Genomic DNA, 15,761 nt, shown 5'->3' with positions numbered 1-15,761 from the left:
ATTGGTAAACTGCAAAACGTGACTGAGAAAGCCTGGGAGAAGAAAAGCTTAGAGAAAGAAAGATGTAACTTGAATTACAGCAGGAAGAAGAATGTTAGATGAATTTGGGAAAAGGAGACTCGATGGTTGATAATGTGATTTGTATTAGAATCAGTGGACAAAGCAGCCTTCCCTAAGGACCATTCTTGGGGAAGCACAGGAATGGATCTCGCCAAAGCCTGCTGGGGGCTGAGGCTGGGGCAGAAAGGAGTAGGCACCTATATGGCTGGGAGTTTCTGTGAAGAGATAAGACCACACGGTATTGAGAGCTCACTATTTTCTCCGTCCTCAAATTTTTAGGCAAATTACTCCAATGATTCTTGCAGTGGTAACCACCACACCTGATAGTAAGACATAAGACTTTCTGCATTCAGTTAGCTTTTAGTAGGCTGTTAAAAAAAAAAAGGATAGATTCTGTATTTATCCCATATTATTATAGTAGTCATCCTCCATTTCTATCAGTATAAACCTGCTATCTCCTTGCTTCTGAGACGCAACAGTGTTCTAAAATTTTATCACTTATGGACTCTCCACTGGCACCACACCTTACCCTAACCATGAGTCATAGATGTTACGGAATGTCCTTAGCAGAAGATCTTTAGAAGAACTGATGTACCCCAAAGTTAAAAGTTTCTTTGTCTACATGTTTATGAATGATTTAAACATGAAAAGAAAAAATCATTTTCTAAAGTTAACTCTGCTAATAATGACGGAAGACAACATGAAAGTAATAACAACACTGTGTTCAGTTGGTAGATAATTATTTTTTGTAGTTTAAGTAATAATTAAGCTATAAGAACTGAATAAATGAACAAGGCTGTATGAAAATTAAAAGGTACTCTACTTCAAAAGGGATGAACTCTAAGGTTCAGACTCCATACAGTGCCCTAAGACTATCATATCATGCAAATCCTCCAAATCAATTTGGAGGTAGTTCCCACAGCATACAAATTAATGAAATTTTCATTGGCCTCTGCCCTGAATTTGAAATCAAATATAATTAAACCCCTATTAACGATGCCTTAGGGTAAAGTACTCACATCTTTAATTTCTGCTGACATAAGTATCTATCTTAGGGTTCTGTTTCAAAACTTCTCTCAGCTTATTCATAGAGTGTAAATCAAATCCACGAGTCTTTAAAAGCTTATTGAATGACACAATCAATGAATCAACAATCTCATTAGGTAACCAGACAGAAGAAATTATTGCAGACAGAGCCTTTCTTGCATAGATGTCCACATAAAACTGGTTCAGAAATCAATCACACTGTCCTGTGATTAAACTGAAGAGCCACTCAGTCCATTTTTTTAGTATAGAAAATCACCCAAGTGTTAAAAGAAGAGCAGCCAGCACAGCGTAAGCTCCATTTATGATATAATACAATACAGACGTCGAGTAATGCTTCATTTCAAAAACATTATCTGGTGACACATGTAAGGCTAGTAGAGGAAGAAACATCAATTCTTTGTACGGATTTTAGACTTTGGACTTTTAACGTAACCTTGTCAATCTTGGCTAAGAGAAGAAGAGGAATTCACTTGTAGGACCCTCTAGCTTTTGATTTTGGAAATATGCATATATGTGATGTTAACTGGGTGAAACTGTAGCAGCTGCAAGTGGCAGTCTGCAGACAGAGTGATGTGCATTTCTCTTGCATAAAGCCCAAGCAATCGGGTTTTGCTGCTAATGAGATATGAAGATATGAAGAGAATGTTTTGTCTCCTTCACCATCCCCAGACCTTACCCCACCAGCAACCCACAGCTGAGCTATTTCTTTAGAGTGCCTCCATTGAGGGTTCAACATCTGAAAATTCAGACACAGGAGCGGGCTTCAAATGAGTTGACAGCTGAGCAGAACGTCACAGCGGCCATGATGGTCAACTCTGAAATGAGTGCATATGGAGGCGAAACAGCTTGTCTAAAGCAATGAGCTCTCATACCATATGCAAGTAGTATAATGGGCAGGGCTTTACCATATTAAAAAATTTGATTGCATACACTAGGGAAGGAAGTCGCTTGAGGTGACTGCAATGTACTACAGCAATGACTCCAGATGAACACAGTAAAAAGGATTGGAAGGTTGAAAGGTTTTAAAAATTACAAAGCTGGATATGCAGACAAAATTTTTGTTGGACTGAGTTATCAGTGTCCTTTCTGAGGTTTCTACTATTAATGGAGGTTAGATCTTCATAAATGCATGAAAATGCATAGAGCAGAGAAGCAAGTCTGGAGAAAGCACTATAGCAGAAGGTAAAAGGTAAATTTGTTGGTGTCTACCTAAAAATCTCTAAGTGCTTTGTTATCATCTCAGTCCCGTATATTTCATCAGTATATATATAAGGCATCCAAAGACTACTCAAATAAATAAATAAATAAATAAATGTGACCTTTTTGGAACAAGAAAGACCAAAGGATCATAACAGTGGAGAGGATAAATTTGCTGGTATCCTTTCCAGCCTTTTATGGAATTTTTTACAATAGAACGTATCATCGTGTAAGTGATTTGTGTTTAAGCATTTGGGTTTACAGCTGAGTGGAAAGGTTGGAACGGATTTGGCAGTTCTGCCCAAGAGGATAATATGTTCCACATGATTGCCAAGGCAGGTCTGGAGAATCGCCAGTGGATCTACAACCATCCATCAAGCACAAGCAAAAAGCAGCAGGGAGCTAGCAAAACTCTCCAGCTTATTAGGTTCTTCTGGCTTCACAAAGAGCCTTGCAGCTTACAGCTCCCTGTTTCTTTCTATAAAGATGGACTACATCTATCTATAGTGACCTTGGTGATACATGTTTGGAAAGCCAACCAGAACTACACCTGTCTGGTGCTGAAATGCAGCCCTTCTCTTCTCCAGAGTGTTTTGGTATGCAGTAGTTGTCAAAAGCATTAGTGTTAATAGTCTCAGTGCCTCAGGTATAGATATTTCCCTCCCTTTTAGCTATGTTTTAACTTAGTAATTGTTGTCCTAACTGTTCTACTATCAAAAACTTGCAACAGTGATCCCAGCATGCGACCACTTCATTTCCATTCCCTGTGCAGCCTGTACAAGAGGTGCGTAGGAAGTCAGGCCAAGACTGCGAGGAAGGGTCACCATTGCTCTCACGCCTGCTCAGCCGCATTTCCTGCAGTAAGCTAAGAGAGGTGACGGACTGAGAAAGTAGAGGGCCTGGTGGTCTTGGCAAGACATCAACTCCTACTTCACTCATTAATACAGGACAAGTTCTACAAAGCAAAACTTTGATATAGAGGGGGTATGTTGACCCAAACTGGATCAGGAACTCAGTTTTTTTGCTATTTCATTATTTTAGGTTGACAGTTGTCTTCTGATGTCTCAGAAGATCAAGAAATAAGCAGGGGGAAAAAACAGTTCCTGCTATATTGTAAGAAAGACTGGTTTCAGCCGCAAAGTAATATTCGGAATTCCCAACCAGGGTCTGAGGACAATTCCAGATTTCACAGACAGTATTTCAGATCCTAGGATTTTTTGGGGTTTTTTGTTGTACTAACTTAACTAGAAGCAGGCTGCATATTATTTTTTTTTGCCCTGGAGAATCCCCATACCATCCAGCATTAGGTGCCTAGCACAGGTGCTCTGCACCACTCTGTGGCATGTCCTGTCTTTCTCCTTTAACTCCAGAGGGTAGACAGAAAACCAGTCTGCTATCTTAGTTTCCGAAGGAGGAGGTCCAGCCTGCCTAAATGGCACATGTAATGAAGCTGGTGCCTTTGAAGACCATTAGAAGGAGCTCTACTCTCTTAAGGTCAGGTCCCTAAATTAAGGTGGGGCAGATTTCCACCTCTTAGATTTTCAGTTATATTCATTTACAGAAAAGCATGTTTGTTTTTTTGCTGGGAAACTTGTCCTAGTACCATTGCCTGAAGAGAATCAACAAGCTTTTCATTATTATTTGTGCACAAGCATATTTACTGAGCAGAACTGCATCACACAAAGTGCTCTATGGTCTCAGAGCAGCAGTTCCAGCTTTACTTTCCAAGCAGATGAGTGCAGGAGCTCAGTTCTGACAACCATTCCCAAGTATCCCCCCATAGCACCTTTTCATGTAATTTTCATGTGTGTATAGATAGTTACAGTAAGGTCCAGGTAGAAATGCTCTCCCTGATCGATGGTACTGAGTGAGAGCAGAGTAGTAGGACCAGCTAAGGCTAACATAGGAAAATACGCTCCAGCCACTCTGTCATCTGACAAGCTGCTGCTGGTGTACCGACGGACGAATGACTATATGCTGTATCCTCGTATAGAAGCTTTTAGAAGCCAGGCTGCTATTACATTGGATTACTTCCTCTGAAGCTGAAGTGTCCCTGAAGAAGGGACACCTCTGCCTCGACTTTTACTTTATGAAAATAAAGGTTGCATTAACATGGGCATATGGAAATAATTTAGCTTAGAATTTTCACTTACTATAATTTAAAACATAGTTTACCAAAAGTAGAGTATTATAACGCCTACTTTTAACTGCATGGTTGTGTCTGTTTTCATGCCCTTTACCATGTCTCACTCTGTTCTGTAGAAAGACGGGCAGCAATTTTCTGCTAGCTTCAGTGCTTGATGTCCTAAGATACCTGTCATTGCATATTTTCTAAGGGATTTTTACTTCAGTCTTCTTATTTTTCAAAGGAAACCAAAACAAAAACTATATACTGAGTTTCTTTATTTGAAAAAGTAGACATCAATATCAGTAAACATATTTCTACAATTTTGTGAGTACATTTGAATGAGACAGGGAAGGCCATGAGCAATCCCACAGATAGATAGTCTGATTTATAACATCAACTGTAAATTATGCCTTTCATTCTAAAGCATGTATGAATACCAGGACCAAGAGTAGCCCTTGCAACTCTTACAGCAAAGCACTTCTTTAAAATCCAGTTTCACAAAAATGACCGTAAATGGAATTCCTTTTTTTTCCTATCATTATTTCTCTGTCAAAAGTGATCCATTTAGAAGCAAAACACTTTTCTCAAACTAACAAGCCAGTGCCACCCGGTGCTGAGAATCACCCTTGAGCTGTAGGGAGGGTGTTCTCCCTGCCTTCAGAGATGTCTCACAGGCTTCTTGCAGTCAGCAGTTTTGTTGGAGATGCAAGCTAATGGAACATAAAATATAAGGACACTTTTTTATCACTGTAAAAATATGATTCTGAATACCCACAGGAGTTCTGACTTGTTAAATAAGATAAAGCCACTTTTACATAATCACTAACCAGAGGAAAACCACAAAAGTGCCTCAAGCACTCACCTAAGAGGGTCTTTGGGGTAAAAGGGCCTTTTAGCGCTTCCCTTCGGTTCAGAAGATGAAAAACACTGCAGATTTAAGGAGCAACATCAGCTCCCCTGCTGCCCTGCTCTGTTCATCACAATAGTATCTGAGCTTTGAAAACCAATAATGGCTTTGTTCTGATAATACCCATGTGTTGTTTGGAGACCTGAGGACAAGAAAGGTGAAGTGAATTGCTCAGAGCAAAAATGAAGAGCATGGTGAAGGCTACAACTGAATGCAGCCCACCTGAGGCCTCCGCCAGTGCTTCAGATACAGGATTACTCTTTCTCTTCGAGCACTCAGTGCCCACGCTCTCATCTCTCTCTTGTAGTACATTAAAATAACCTTTTCATTGAATAATGACAAATGCAAACTATTTTTAAAATTGTATTAGGCTTCCACTGCCTTCTGGCTTACACTGTGTGCCTCGTGGTTAGTGCACGCTCGCAAGAGAGGAGTGCGAGATCTGGACATCTCCCCAGCGGCTGCCTGCCACTCTGCCCGCATTTGCTGTCAGCTTCTCTGCTCTCACCAAGTTTCTTTCCTCCTCCTCTTCCTCCTAGTCAAGCTTTCTGTATTTTAGAGCCTTTTAGTTAAAATAATCTTCTGGTTTTCTGTATAGTCTCTTCTTTACAGCAAGTATTACTATGAAAAACCACCTTTAGCTCTACAACTATTGGTGTTTAATCTATTTAAAGATCCATGGAAAAAGAAACTGACTTTTTTCCTTTCCTTATCATATTCTACCTGCTGTAGAGTTCTTTGGCCAAACCACAGCTTTGTAGAAATAAGTGATTGCTGTGCAATAGGTTCTGTATGACTATAAAAAATGCAGCAACATAAGCAAAGTCTTCTAGAATCAAAAAGGATCTGAACTGAATTAATGAGTCCTAACTGGGGGCTTTAATGGGATTCAAATGAGGAATATTGGCTTAAAAAAATCATATGTGTTTTCACAAGGGTGAGTGCCCTTTACTGAAATTACACTTTTCAATGCAGATTAATGATATCTGGACACAGACTTGGGGGGGGGGGGCGGGGAACCACATTAATGTTGCCAGGACAAAATTCTGCCACTTAATCAAAGTTACAATACTCAGACACAAAACTCATTTAGCAATGCCTGTGCAAGTGAAACTTGACTATTTGTTTTCATTAAACATCTTCCCTAATCACATTCCTCTCTTCTCATACTCTTCTCTTCAAAGAACACACCATGGTTGGAGTAGAAAGTGGGTTTCAAATCTGTAGGGACTGGCTTAGATGAAAAATCAGTAAACTAAGCTCATCCACACCCAGGCTGGCGCTGCTGAAGAAGCTCTGACCACAGAGAGGCCAAGGTGCCCCCTGCCCTGTGCTGGGGAGCTCCCTCCCACTGCGAGCGCTCCTGAAATCCAACACCCAGCTTCCCTGTTATTCCAGGGACTGCCAGCTGCTGACAGCACAGTGACTTCTGTGATGGGATTAAATGACTACTGGAGAATAAACTGGGGCACCACGGTCATTTCCTAGCACCTGCGTCAACTCTGAACGTAGCACAAGAAGTCCCCTGCAAGGCCCAACCGAAGGTCTCTGCAGCCCATGTTGGGTCTAGTGGCGATAGAAGATGATGTTTGGGGAGGGCACCTAGCCTGGCCCGCTTCTGAAGTCTCTGCTTCTTACTCCACCAGCATCCATCTCCTGAATCCTTTCTGAATCCATTTATGAATCTGTGGCCCATTAATTTCTCTAGGAAACCCCTTTTTGCCCCTGCAAATACTGTCGCCTCCTGGCAGCAGGTTACAGAAGTTTCCTACCTTCTGTGTAGAGCAGTACCTTTTCGAGTCAGTGCCCCTCAGCTCTTGTATTGCAGGATTTGGGTGAACTATTGTCCTGCATTCAGCTTATTTACCAACTTTGTGATTTTACATAACCTAAACACACCCTCCTGTCAGCCTTTCTCTCCCAGCTGAGCAGCCCTAGCATTTTTGGTCTCTGCTTGTAAGACGCTGGTGAATACTGAACAAAACTGGTCTCAGCACCAAGGCCTAGGTGATCCGAATAGCGACTCTTCCCTACTCTGAAAAGTGACTGTTACATCCTACCCGTTGCTTCCTAGCCTTTATCAGCTTTCAGTTCATAAAAGAAACTTTCTTCAAGTCCCCTGGCAAGTTAGTTGGCTTTTTTGAAAGTCTGGATACGTTATGTCCCCTGGTTCCCCTTCATACAATTGCTTATTTGCACCATTATTCAGCAGGTTAGTGAAGCAGGAGCTCCTGACTCAGATGATGCTTAGTCACGTACTCAAAGATCTTCTTTTTTATAGACATTGTCATCCTACCAGGGATGGAAATCATATCCATCAGTCTGCAGTTTCCATGATCCACTGTTTGTAGGTCAGAAGAGGAAAGAATCAAGCGTGCTAACCCAAAACCACAGCAAATATGCACTGACAGAGTAGTTCTCCATGTATTTCTCCCATGGAGCTGGCTCCTTGCTGCCTCAAGCCTTGCATAGCTGTTTGCATCTGTACTGTATTGGTACGAAGTGGCGTAATTGGAGAGTTCTGATTCAGAGACCTTGCAAAATTCATTGCACAGTTGCAAGAAAGAAAAGCATTTCTGCACCCTTCCTACTCTTTTAAAGTAATTTGGTGAGACAGCTAGAATTTGGAGAGTTGTGGGGTTTTGATGGCAACTTCTGGGTATTTTGCTGAAGTGGAAAGGGGGACAGGAGTCTGCAGGAGTCCTGCAACATGTAGGAGTACTGTTCATGCACTCTGCATCAGTCACCCACCACCTTGCCAAGTGCCTAGGGGAAAGCCCACATAACCTGTTGCATCTAAGTGTGTCCATTTGTAAACCAAAATATGTAACAATGTTTACTTAAGCTTGCAGGACTTACAAATTCCACTTAGAATTATTTACAGCAAACCTTGACTTTTTTTGTGATTGAAAATATTATCTAAGAGGCACAATTTTGTACCTAGCATCACAAAATATTTTGGGACAAATATTCTGTATGAATTACCACAGCTTGATTTACTTCCATGGAGCCCCAACAATATCAGCTGGTGGCTGATTTGCCTTTGCATGAGGAAGCATATTTCCTCACAAACATTAAACTCTGGAGATGAAACTTGCTTATAAAGTGAGTGACATTTTGCACAGTTGCTCTGTATTTTATAGAAAGGCCACTTACAGAAGACTCCTGCTTCTTCCCTCCATTAAGTGGACCTCCTTTAAGGCAGAGAACAAGATGTAGTGATAACATATCCCTTCATGCTGTAACACTTTTCATCTCAGGAGGAAAACATCAGAGCCACTGGTGTTATTAGTCACCATTTGCAGGCAGATTCCTCTGGTGCTCTTTTCCAGTCATCAAGTCCAAGAAGCAGCCTCACTGAAACCTGTATCTAAACTGAAATCAGTTGATAGTATTTACCAGCAGATATTTTTCATTTTGGTTTGGTGTCAGTAAAGGGGATTTTTTCCTACTGGCACATGTAACTCAAGACAGGGCTGCTGGCTATACCTGGGTACCCCTGACATCTCTGACGACAGGCAGTGCTGCTTCTGCTCCAGCACCTGGCAGGCACATATGTCTGTTTTGTCCTGTACCGCACCTTGCCAACACTTGCTGGCTGGCCAGTGTAATCATTTATAGCATTTTTATTTGTAGTGGTGCTAGCTGGTTTAGCTTCATCTGTCAGTGCCTTGAAGGGTTGGGGTCTGGCATCAGCCCCTATTCTGCTTGGCCAGGTCTTCAGCTAAATGATTTCTTGCTGAATTAGGCAGCACCTCTTTTTAACTTTCACCACTCTCTCTCTTTCCACTGAAGGACTGCCAGAGAAACACAACAGGACAGCACTGCGAGCAATGTCCAGATGGCTTCATTGGTGACGTTGTCAGAGGAGTGCCCACGTTCTGCCAGCCCTGCCCCTGCCCCCTGCCAGCACTTGCCAAGTACGTAAAGAGTCTCTGCTTCTCTTTGATTTGGGCTGGCTTCGGCCCCTTCCAAGGCGGGGTCAGCATCCCTTCCTGGATGCAGGAGACAAAGGCTGCTGCCCTTGCCAACCGGGGGAAAATAAGAGGACTCCCAGCTGCTCACATTTATAACCACAGGAAACAGCATTTCGTTTAGAGGGTGTAAAATATCCTTAAGTGCTCATATAAATTCTTACCAAGAGGGAGGAGAAAATATCTGAGCAAATTCAAGTTCTCCCTTTTTTATGGAGGAGAGATTATTCAGCTGTCTGGTTACTTCTAAGAATCCCTCAAAGACAAATTCCCTAGGAAGGTGGCATCAGGGATGTATGAGGCTGAGATAGACAGACAGACAGAAAGATCAATCCATGACCTCTGGATGGTAAAACCAACCATGAAACAGCATAGTCAGGCAGACTCCTAAGCAAACAATGGCTGGATCTAGTTAATACAGGAACAGTTAAAAGGAAAGGGCTGGAGGACCCTGTGACAGGTACGGTGCCCTTCAGCTGATGCCCAGCTACCTTTGGGTAAGAAACTCTGAAGCCTGACAGAAAACCAAGACCAAGCCAAAGAGCTCCAGCTGTTAGCCACTTTGTGCCTTCAGAAGAAACAAATAACTACAAACCATGACCAGCTGTTAGAAAGTTAGTGGTACATCAGTAATGCAGATGAAAGAAATTATCAGCTTCCTCTTGCTTAAGTTCCGTGCTTTAAGAGAGGCATCCATGCAAATCCCACTATAGTGCACAGAGGAGATGCTAGTAAATACTTGCCAATGGATTAAAGCTATTTTTTAGCGTGATACCTGCTCCCCTTGTGTTGTTTCCCATTTCACTTTCAGCGGGGCTTCTCAGCAAAGGGGAATTTCCTCACTGTGTTTGTTTGCGGTTGCTATAGGATTACTCATACAGCCTGAAGGTGGGATGAGCCGCATTTTGCTCAGCTGCTCAGTGGCACAGGCTCAAAATGGCAATGGAGCAAAATCACTCCGGCCAAACTCCCGCAGATCCCCTCTTGGCTTTCGCAGCAAGCTGCAGACATGTGCAGAGAGCCGTGGGGTGGAGAACAGCTATTGTTGAAAACCTGCAGCTTTGCCTGGATTAGAGAGAAAATCCTCCAGAGACAGGGGAAGAACCTGGCTTTGCTCACATTTAAAAAGGCTTAGGAGTGAGCGAGCTCACGGACAAAGCAGACCGCTTCCTCCAGTTTCAGTATCAGCTGTAATGCCAGAAATAGTAGAAATACAACAGTCAGAAGCAGTGCTTTTTCCTTAGCAAAGTGATTTTTTTCTTTAACCTGTTGGGCACAGAGCAGCCACTTTGGTGTAAGGAGCAGCTCTCTCAACCACAACCTGGGCTGCACATGCCTGAGGCACTACCGCATGATGAGACCGTTTCTACAGAGCACAGCCAGTCAAGCAAACGCCTAGGCTGTCCTCCCTACGGTGCGATTTGACAGAGCATGGCCGAGCCTGCATTCACCGAGTCCTACAGCCCACTGGGCTCTGCAGCAGTGCCCCTCGACCGCAGGGAGCCAGCCGGCCCACCAGCCCAGCAGGGCTTGGTGCAGTGGGACCAACAGGGACCTGAGCTACAGGCTGTCTCTGCCAGTGCTATGGGAGATGGGCGCAGTGGCCAAGGAGCATTCCCTGCTTCAACATGCTCCTTAGCCCTTCTGCTAGCGACATACACCTCTCCTATTCCACACCACTAGAGATAAAGAAGCCCTGAACCCAAAAGGACAGCAGCATGGGTTTGGGAAGGGAGAACAAAAGTTGCAAGGAGCCTGAATGCAGATGCTCCAACGTTAGCAGCAATACAGGAGTTAGACTTGATCATCCTCATGGGTCCCTTCCATCTCAGGGTATTCTATGACCTATATGTCACCCCTTTAAAACCACCTCAGTAAAAATCCACTTCAATTTTTCAGGGTTTTCCCTCGGAAAAGTCCTGAAGGCAATAGTTAAAGGAATATCCAATCCCAACTTGCCTCATACCCCTATTTAAATAACATGCAGAAATTGCATGTTCAGCTTCTTGCATGAGAGAGATCTGACCACAGCAATAGCCTTCAGCTGGGGCTGGAACAGGCAAATAATAATGATTGAGCAACATTCTTATATCCTTGCATAACTAAATTCCTAAATTCAAAGAACAACCATTCTTTTTTTTTATTAATTTTTTTCCTCCATTAATCCTACTCCATTTATATTAAGGCAAAACAGTAACTACCAGAAAGCAGAGAAGCATTAAATGCCTTAAATAAAGAACATCCAAAGGATGTTGTTTTGTACTCTGTTTTACTTTGGAAATAACCAGAGAATTCATAACAGTTAGACAAAGTGACCAAATCTGTAAACTGCTAGACCCATCAGATACATATTTTTTCTTGGGATTCATCTGTGTGTTTCTAGATTTTCTGGCCAGACTATCTTCATATCTGCTATCCTGGGAACTTTTGAATAACTTTTGGACATTACACATGAAGTGTAATGTCATCTCTTTGGAATAAAAAAAAAGGAGGAGGGAGTTTGCTTCACAGTCCAGCAGATGTTACTTCTTTTCAAACCTGAGGGAATTTTACAAATTTTTTTTCCCTAAAAGATCACAAAAAATATAAAACCTCAGGAAAGCTTCAGTCTTATTTCATAACTTAAATCCAGAATGTGGATTTTTCAACTACATGAAGGAATTATCCTCTGTAAAAGAAGAGGAAGGCTGCCAAACTGTTATGATTTTCTTGATATGTTCTCAAAAAAGCTTTACTGAAGTTAATTTGTGAATTCTGGGAGAAGAATCTCATTTTATGTCCTCTCTGGTTATATGAAATGTTTTGAGACAACACAGATCCAGACACAGATTTATTTGACCTTGGTTGTCCCACCAGCTGAGAAATGCTGGTGGGAACTGAAATTGTGCAGGAATTCTTGTCGCTTTTCAGTGCTGCTTGTTCCTGGAACAAGCAGTGCTTGGATCATGCTCTTTCCCATTGCTCTGAGTCCCTTGTCTTTCTGTGCGAAAGGGATGCAACCTGGCCACAGCTGCCCAGCACTGTACGACTTGGGACCTGCGTTTTAGCAACCGTGGGCCTGCAGCTGGCAACTGCTGCCACTCACTACTCTGGTCGCACACCACTGAGTGCTGGCAGGCATTTATTCACACATATTGCAAGTTAACTGCAAACATCTTTAGGACTGTACGGTTTTTTCCTGCAAATGTATTTAAGCCATGTCCATCGCTGTGTTTGAAGTGTATACAATTTGTACTTTCCACGTCTGGCTGCTGTTGGTCCATGGGTCTCATTTTAGTTATACATTTGTTAAATCCTGAAAACATAAGAAAGCAAAGGAATCCATGATTTAGAATCATGGCAGTGAAAATTATAGCCCAAGCCATTACTGCAATCAATATCACTACTCGGCATGTTGGTCTCAGAAGAGGCCCCAGACTCTTTCCAGCTTACTCAGAGAGATGGTGGAGCAGCCTCGGTTGCTGTAAATAAGGATAGCACCACTGAGTTCACTTTTCACCTCTTGGTACTTCCAGATTGGATTTGAGGAAAACTGTAGGATTTGCATAGGAAACTGCTGCACCCATTCCAGAGACTACATTCCTGAAGTGCTTACTGTGGTGTCTTTCATAAGCAGTATTTCACCCCTTAGAATAAGAGACAGGAAGCAATTAGGTTCACATGTGTCCTGGTTTTGGCTGGGATAGAGTGAACAGCTGCCTGCCGGGTTAAACCACAACAGCATGACATACACATTTATCCTAAGTCCTTTACCGAAAATGTGTGTATCAAAACCTGCAGGTGCGTCTGATCTACACTGCAAGACAGGAACTTTTATATATATATCTGCATTTATATAGCTCCATAGTGCTATACACGAATTAGTGCTTTCTACACTAATTAAAAAGACTAAACAAGGGGTATAATGTGAATAAGATACAGAGCTTAAGAATACCTATTCAGCAATGAGTAACCAAGAGCCAGAGCTCACACTGACAGCAAATGTCCATAATGTAGTTAAGAAACACTCCCAAGTGTTTGTCATTGCCTGCTATTCTAACTATTCATTCTAATGAAATTCCAGCTTTGCAGTCTCCTGTTACAGAAAAAGTGGAAGCGTGCGCTGTGTCTGTAAGGAAAACTATGCAGGACCCAACTGTGAAAGGTAAGAAACTAATGGGATGACTTACTGGTCAACAATACTGAAGTCCAGAAGTCTCCAAGGGAATCTTCCCACACGGTGGAGAATTGTGCATGTGTTTTCACCAGGTTGAATCATGTCTGTTAAAGGCTCTCATTCAGTTCCTACTAAAAACCATAAGAACTTGCTGTGGGTAAGACAGACACGTCTTACCCTGTCAGGGTAAGACAGACATTTACATCCGAAGTATTTTGATTGAGTCCTTGCACTTTGTGTACCTTCACGTGGTGATCTTCCTAAAAGGAATACAATTTACAAATCAAAATACAAAATACAAATCAGAAACAGCAGCTGAAGTGAAAAATAACCACCACATAGATGCCTCTTGCAATTCACCACTCTAAAACACATAGCAGCCTTCTACCAAATAAATTTTTCAAAAGCAAAGGAGAAAATGCATTATCTAGTCAAATTCTTAATGAGCAGATGCAGCTTTTTTAGTTAAATTTTAAATGTACTTCACAGACATAATTCAATAAAGTCAAGCAAACAACCATAGGCCAGTGCTGCTTTTCAACTTTCCCTTATGCCCATAAACAATTTCCAGTAAATATCTTCTAAATAACAAAGTACAAAAATAAATGGAGCTATACAGCAGAAATATAACTTCCTCTCCTACATCATAAAGGGCCATCTTACTCGCTATGAACAAACATGGATGATGTTTCAGTGAATGTCACAGGCCTGATTATAATTCAGAAATTCTCCTTGAGCAGCCAATAAATTAAAACAGCTCTAACACAAAGATTGAGGGGTATAGGCCGGCTCAGACAGTGGCTTCCTGAACACCTCATTTTGTTTTTCCTTAAAGCCCCCGAAGTATTTAAGTCTTAAGTCCACTGTCATTAATGGGCAAGTCTTGAATTCAAATGATACTTAACATAACTATCAGTGAAGGGAGAAAGGGGATGCTTAAGATGCAAAGAGAAATCAATATGAAAAAGGTAAGATGAAAAAAAGAGTGAAGGCTTTTGCCCTTACAGATGATGCAAAAACATCAGCATATTACCTCCGCATCAGTAACATGGTGACAGCAATAGTGAAAGCCCTTTAGACAGATAGCACAAAAATAAAAAAACCCACCCTTGTTTCCAGGCCTATGGCTGTATTCTTTTGTTCTTCCAAAATGTCAGATATATACACAAAGGATAATGCAGACAATTAAAAGGTCAGTGAAGTTTCTTAGTGGTTATTAAAATGTCAGCCTAGACTACAAGCAAATCAAATCCTATGAAATGAGTATCAGATGCATAGTAACAGCAGAAAATAGTATCAGCTTTGTTTTCTAATAGCCACTACCCAGCCTGACACAGTGCATCTGTCTCAGGGAAGGCAAAGCTGCATAGATAGAATCATAGAATCATAGAATGGGTTAGAAAAAGCTGCAGAAAGAAATCAGCCTGTCCCAGTCACCATGTTAAGTCCTTGACTAGCTCCTTGGGTAAGTGGCAAGCAGTGGCAAACGGGACTTCCCTTCTGGGTAGGCTCCTGGTCCTACTCCCGTTTCTGTCAGAAACCACAAAAAGCGTTTCGAAGACTAATGAGACAGGCACTGCTTGTCCCTGTCCGCTTGCTAAAGAGCAAGTCCCTGCCTCACATACGCTGCTGCTGGGCACTGCCAACACTCCCTGGTCCCACCGGCAGCTATCATGCTGTCAACATGCTGACAGGAGGACTGGGGGATCCTGAATGAGAGAGGGCATTGCCCCCGTCCTTCCCTGCAGCCCAAATCCCAGCTCACGTCCCCAGGGAGAGGAAGGCTATGTCCTGCTCACCGCCCTCCCTCCCAGCTCTCCGCAGCAGTCAGTGATGGGCGCCGCGGGGCAGCGCGCTGCAGGACACCCCTCCACAGGCAGCGGGTGGGATCTCCAGAGCAGCACACTGGGAGGCAATCTGCTCCCCATTTCCTCTGGCATTCGTGTAGGAGCCTTTCTTGTGCTGCTCTAGGGGCTTGGCACAAACCTATCCAGTTTATGTTTGCCAGCAAAGGGTGGTGTGAAATCACAGAGGCCTTTGCCAGGAACTGGGAAAACCAGTTTCCCAATCTGAAATTTAGGAATGAATCATTTTGCTCCTGGACTCCAGCAATAAGGCGTTAAGGTGGTAGCGGATGAAATCCAGGTTTTGTTAATGCCCAAATGTTAAAAAAGGTAACTGAAGAAATGATACTTTAGTGTCCAAAGTGCATAGAGGAAAAAGGTTCTTTTGGCATTGCCAGGGAAGAGGAAGTTAATTTCCTACTCACCAATAATTACAGGAAGCAAACAT

At 42.4% G+C, this 15,761-nt stretch overlaps 1 protein-coding gene across 1 annotated transcript in view; it reads left to right on the top strand.

Annotated features, from left to right (window-relative positions):
* Positions 1-15,761, top strand: part of LAMA4 (laminin, alpha 4) — a 107,437-nt gene that overhangs the window by 27,728 nt on the left and 63,948 nt on the right. The window contains exons 4-5 of the mRNA XM_009324465.1: positions 9,135-9,259; positions 13,377-13,457. Coding sequence (XP_009322740.1) covers positions 9,135-9,259; positions 13,377-13,457 — 206 coding nt within the window. The remainder of the gene's footprint in view (positions 1-9,134; positions 9,260-13,376; positions 13,458-15,761) is intronic.

The sequence above is a fragment of the Pygoscelis adeliae genome, unplaced genomic scaffold (assembly GCF_000699105.1).
Source record: "Pygoscelis adeliae isolate BGI_AS28 unplaced genomic scaffold, ASM69910v1 Scaffold125, whole genome shotgun sequence".
NCBI classification, from domain to species: domain Eukaryota; kingdom Metazoa; phylum Chordata; class Aves; order Sphenisciformes; family Spheniscidae; genus Pygoscelis; species Pygoscelis adeliae.
Note: the sequence above shows the minus strand (reverse complement) of the source record. Positions and strands in the feature narration are given on the sequence as shown.